Source organism: Engraulis encrasicolus, chromosome 4 (genome assembly GCF_034702125.1).
Source record: "Engraulis encrasicolus isolate BLACKSEA-1 chromosome 4, IST_EnEncr_1.0, whole genome shotgun sequence".
NCBI lineage: Eukaryota > Metazoa > Chordata > Actinopteri > Clupeiformes > Engraulidae > Engraulis > Engraulis encrasicolus.
The window spans coordinates 20,421,822-20,426,909 of record NC_085860.1 but is presented as its reverse complement, the minus strand read 5'-3'; the positions used below and the strand labels follow the sequence as shown (position 1 = coordinate 20,426,909).

Below are 5,088 nucleotides of genomic sequence, written 5' to 3'. Positions count from 1 at the left end.
TGTTGGGAGAAAATCATTGTGCTAGCTCAAACTGTAAAAATAGTGTGTGTGTGTGTGTGTGCGCGTGCGCGTGCGTGTGTGTGTGTGTGTGTGTGTGTGTGTGTGTGTGTGTGTGTGTGTGTGTGTGTGTGTGTGTGTGTGTGTGTGTGTGTGTGTGTGTGTTTGTGTGTGTGTTAGCAGAGGGATCGAATCATTTTGAACTTCAACTTCACAGTGTTCTCAATGTTCAATCGTTGCTCAATTATGCAGACCCCCTGTATAGGGTTGGCAAGTGTGACGTCACGGATCCAAATCCCCAGCTCCCAATGTATACTGTAATGTTAACAGCCAATGTTCACGGTTGGATTGTAAAACGCCTGCTAAGGTTACGAAGACACGGAACACATCGTTGAAAAGACGAAACCACGCGGATTCATCTACATTTTAAAGTAAGTCGATCAGACCTGTATATCTCATTCAATAAACTCCATGAAAGTGCGACCAGCAAAAAGGACCCAGTGCTGTTTGTGCTAACGTTAGCCGCCGGCGGGAACATAAACAGAAATTCTAAACACAGTGAACGTTAATGACAGGTAATATCTAGTGATTGCTATACGAAAATGTCTACTGCTAAGGAGCCAGTCACATTTTTCACCGTGACTTCGTATTTCGCCAGCCATCCGAAGTCAGTTAAAAAGGGACTGAACTCCTACAACTCAAATAGAGTGATTAGTGTCAATGTTATGTCAGGTGGCAGCTTGAAAGGAAAAGTGCAGGCGTCTATGAAGAAAAAAGAATATGAGGTGGAGGTGAGGCGAAACATTAGCTAAATATGTGGGTGTCGACTTGAAAACCGATATAACTGTTGACGTTTACTATGTTAAATATGTTCAATCTATGTCAGTTAAGCAACATGGTTTGTTATCGGTGAGAAATGGTTGTCTATCCACAGAGTGTAGTTGGTACAGTGGCGCTATCTAGTGGTCGTCTAAACTTAAATATCAAAGTGCTCAAGCTGTTCCCTCAGCGGCGATTTATGTTATGTTATGTTCTTGTATGCCTACGACCATGGCTCTATTTTCTTTTTATCACCTGCCAAAATGTTGAAAGTATGTTATTCTTGCCATAGCCTACACACACTCACTGATGGGTAAAAATGGCTGGTACGTTTTTCCAGCCAAAGTGACTTTTCACCAGCATTTGGCTGGTGTTAATTTAGAGCCTGGCTTTGGACTAAGAAAAGTTGTGTTTCATCTAGGTGCATGTAGAGGATCAGGAGGTGACGGACAGCAGGTGTACATGTGCTGTTGGTCTAGCCAAGTGCCACCACATTGCAGCCCTCCTCATTTGGGCGGAGAAGAACATGACCCGGACGGATGTGGAGTGTGTGTGGAGAAGGCCTACAGCACCCAAAACAGAGGACGTTGTGGCCAAGAGGCTGTCTGTGATGGCACCTTCGACATCAAAAGGTTAGTAGCCCAGCCTACTTGGAATAATGACTCACAACCACAAAATATTTATCACCAGTTATCCATGCTTTCTGCTTTGTTGTTGAACCTACATGGACCTACATTTTCTTTACATATTAAATTGAATTATATTTTATGCATTTATTTCAGCTGGAATTAAGCGCCCAGTGACCGAAGAAGACAAAGGCTGGACAAGGCAGTCTTTGGCGCAATTTGGGCGTTTCACAGGTCTGGGCTTTATTTTAGCCCCAGAAATACATCAGGTATGCTTTCTGTTTTTTATATATTTTTGATGTATTGTTATAATCATCCCAAGGTCTATACATTCTCTCGACTAGGAGTGTCGTGATAACCAAAATACCTGACAATGACAATAATAATCTAACACTTGGAAATCCAAAATAATACTGTACGATAGGCTACCAGATTACTGAGGCCTACTGTACACAGTTAGCATTTACAACTTCTCATGTCAAAGCTGCAATCGTAGTGAATAGCTGAACAAATTCATTTCTACAATGACAAATCCACACTGACTATTTCCTCATCACTTCAGAATGACGGCCAAACCAGAGGGCACACACACTCCTTGCATTTATTTTAGATATACTTTTTGCCTGTGCTGTGTAACCAACATATATTTGTGTGCCATATTGTTCTATGCATAAGTCTGTTTTTTCCCTTGATAATTGTTGGGGCAGGAATTTGACCCATCCCTACCAGAGAAACTATTTGATGGGATACTGGCCAGTCAGGAGTACAGCGATGCTCAAGACAAAGAGGACTTCATCATGACGTCTCTTGCTGTCAGCCAGCAACAAAAAGAAGCCATCGAGAGGGCCACAGTTGGGCAGACGAGCAATGCATTATGGTAAGTACACATGGGCAATACAGCGCCAATGTTGGAGGATGTTTATTCAGTTATTTGATATTGTAGAAAAAGCTGCTCACAGACATGAGACTCAATTCATTTTGAAATGGTAACTTTTTGACTTTAAACACAAACAAATAATGTAAATGTAATCGACACTTGTACAATTATTCTGCTTGGGTCAGAAAGTTGCCATTTGGATTGACATGAGTTTTGTGTCGTATTTCCTTAATCATCTATGTGTCAACTAAAATGGCTTTCTCTGTAACAGGGCAGCATATCGCAAGAAGAGGATCACAGCGAGCAACTTTGGTTTGGTTTTGTCTGCAGTCAGAAGACAGTCTTTCCCACCTTCATTGTTCAAGACACTGCTGGGAGAATACAACCCCAAACAAGGAGCTCGTGTGAGTAGCGAACACACAGTGTAATTTTTTAGCCATTTACTAGGCTACCATTTACTAGGCTACTTTGCTATTTATTTGCTTTTGATTCTTACACTTGTGTTTCATTCTCTGTCCCCAGGCATGTGATTGGGGAATCGTGCACGACGAGAAAGAGGCCAAAAAGAAGTTCATGGAACAAAGTGGGGAGACCATCCTGGAGAAGGGACTGTTCCTGTCTGACAGTGGGCTGCTTGGGGCCTCCCCAGATGGACTTCTACTGTCCAGCAATTACCTTGTGGAGGTGAAATGCCCATATTCTGCCAGAGAGAAAACAATCGCTCAGGCAGCAGAGGCAAAGGACTTTTACCTGTACGTGGACCAAGTCACCGGGCTATTTAGGTTGAAGAACACCCACAACTACTGGCATCAGATTCAGGGCAACCTGCACCTGACAGAGGCTACCACCTGTCATCTAGTTGTATGGACAACTCAGGACATGGCCATTGTAGAGATTAAAAAAGACCCAGCCTGGGTCAGCAATCTTAAGGTCCTGGAAAATTTTTACAAGGACCATTTTCTGCCCCGTGCTCTCTTCAATAACAAATAAATGTTAACTTATTGAACTTATTTACTGATATGTGTCATATTTTTTTTACACATTCTGAAATCAGGGGTTATGAAAGTCAGCATTGAATTTACACTGGACACAGCATGTGTCTTTAGGAAGTTGTCTCATCTTGCATCTAGCCTTACAAAGGGAATGTCCAAGTACTTGCAAGGTAATGAAAGAACCGCACACCGGTGAGCTCCCATTTACTCCATTTTTTATTCCAGTGATGTTTCGGAATAAAAATGGTGTAAATGGGAGCTTATCAGTGTGCAGTTCTTTCATTACCTTACAAGTACTTCACATTTTGAACCTGCACCCAACCAACAAAAAAGAATTTGGATGTGTGTGAGATTGGACTTGAATGCCCAAGTACTTAACACTGTTCTATGCTCCAAAATACTTCATGGTACATTAACTGAATTATTTCCTTAAAGTTATCTTGTTTTGTCCAACACCTGCGCCACTGGAATGCCCAAGTACTTATCTTAGATATTCATTCTACATTAAACAATATTACTGTGTGAATATAATGCAAAAGACAAACACAAATGAAGACATACTATAACATTTATTTATATACAATATTATGATAACTGATTATTTATGATGACTGGTAAGATCAGACGTCTACTTCCCTCAGGATGGGTGTCTGTAAGTTCATCAAGCACACACACACTTTCCAGATCTTGTTGCCATGCTTCTTATACTGATGTGGGATCTCTTTCAAAATCCGAAATGTTTTCAGGCGCTGAATAGAACGTTCCACATGGACTCTGGCACTGGCAATCAGTCTATTATACTGAACTTCCTGCAATGTGAACTGTCCATCGACAAGGAATGTGGGGATGTTGAGGGAAACACCTTCGGGCAAAATGTCGCGGATGGTGAAGCCCTTGTCAGCCATCACCATGTCCCCTGGAACAAGTTGTTCCAGCACTCCACTGTCAGCTGTTATGGCTTTGTCGGATATGCTCCCACCATACAGTTCACTAACAAACGTGATAACTCCATTGGGCGCCACACCGACCAGAGCCTTAAGTGTGGTGCATCCTTTGTAATGGCTGTACAGCTTACTTTGGTCCTCAAGGCTTTCGGTGTTGCAGACAGCCACTTCAGTGCAGTCAAGCACAATACGGCAGTTGGGGAATGGGAGGAAGCACTCTGGCAGGGAGGTTTGGTTTTTGAAACGGGAAGGGATGTTGTTTTCCATCATTCCAACGTACAAGATGTCATAAAGGGCACTGGAGATGGTCATAAAAATATTGGTGACTGTGGTTCGACTGCAGTTAAATCTGGTGGAGAGGTCTTCGATCCCACAATTCAGCCGGAGCTTCATCAGAGTTAACAGCAATTGATCAATTAGTGGCATACTTTGGACAGTCCAATCATAGTGATACTTGAGGGGAAATTTGGAAAGAAGGGCATATAGAAAGAAAACTGTGGCAGCATCAGGCATGCCTGTGTAATAAATGACTTTGCGGGGCACAGAGGATATTTGGTCGAATGAAAATGTTTGCTTATGATTCTGTAGTTGTGTATGCAATCTTAAATTTTCTTCTTTCAGTTGGGCATTCTCCATTTGCAACAATTCGGTTGATCGTTGAACTTCAAGGTGGCATGGACCTGCCTCTGCCTCGTCTTCCTCTTCCTCAGTGACAGGGAGTGTCTTCAGTCGTTTGGATGGCTGTTCAATGGACTGAAAAGCCTTTCCCTCGTTCCAGGCAAATCTTGTGGGTCCGGCTGCCTTTCCATTCGGGAAATGCCACCCGCAGATCC

The 5,088-nt window shown here is 42.6% G+C and overlaps 2 protein-coding genes across 2 annotated transcripts in view; one reads left to right on the top strand and one right to left on the bottom strand.

Moving 5' to 3' along the window:
* The first annotated feature begins 289 nt into the window (after nt 1-289).
* LOC134447104 (uncharacterized) lies at nt 290-3,309 on the top strand. The gene is made up of 6 exons (XM_063196389.1): nt 290-788; nt 1,238-1,448; nt 1,599-1,711; nt 2,150-2,319; nt 2,591-2,723; nt 2,842-3,309. The coding sequence occupies exons 1-6, from the start codon at nt 600-602 to the stop codon at nt 3,307-3,309; spliced, it is 1,284 nt and encodes a 427-aa protein (XP_063052459.1). The 5' UTR covers nt 290-599.
* A 242-nt stretch (nt 3,310-3,551) lies between these two features.
* The window catches only part of LOC134447396 (uncharacterized), a 2,724-nt gene continuing 1,187 nt past the window's right edge, over nt 3,552-5,088 (bottom strand). The window contains exon 2 of the mRNA XM_063196846.1: nt 3,552-5,088. This exon is cut by the window's right edge and continues 32 nt beyond it. Within this exon, the coding sequence (XP_063052916.1) occupies nt 3,932-5,088 (1,157 nt within the window). The 3' untranslated portion in view covers nt 3,552-3,931.

Excerpts from the sequence above, each read along its gene's own strand:
- LOC134447104 (XM_063196389.1), top strand. The coding sequence starts at position 600 with ATGTCTACTGCTAAGGAGCCAGTCACATTTTTCACCGTGACTTCGTAT. Across the intron at positions 789-1,237 it reads AAAAAGAATATGAGGTGGAG|GTGCATGTAGAGGATCAGGA; the intron begins GTGAGGCGAAAC and ends TGTTTCATCTAG. Across the intron at positions 1,712-2,149 it reads TAGCCCCAGAAATACATCAG|GAATTTGACCCATCCCTACC; the intron begins GTATGCTTTCTG and ends TTGTTGGGGCAG.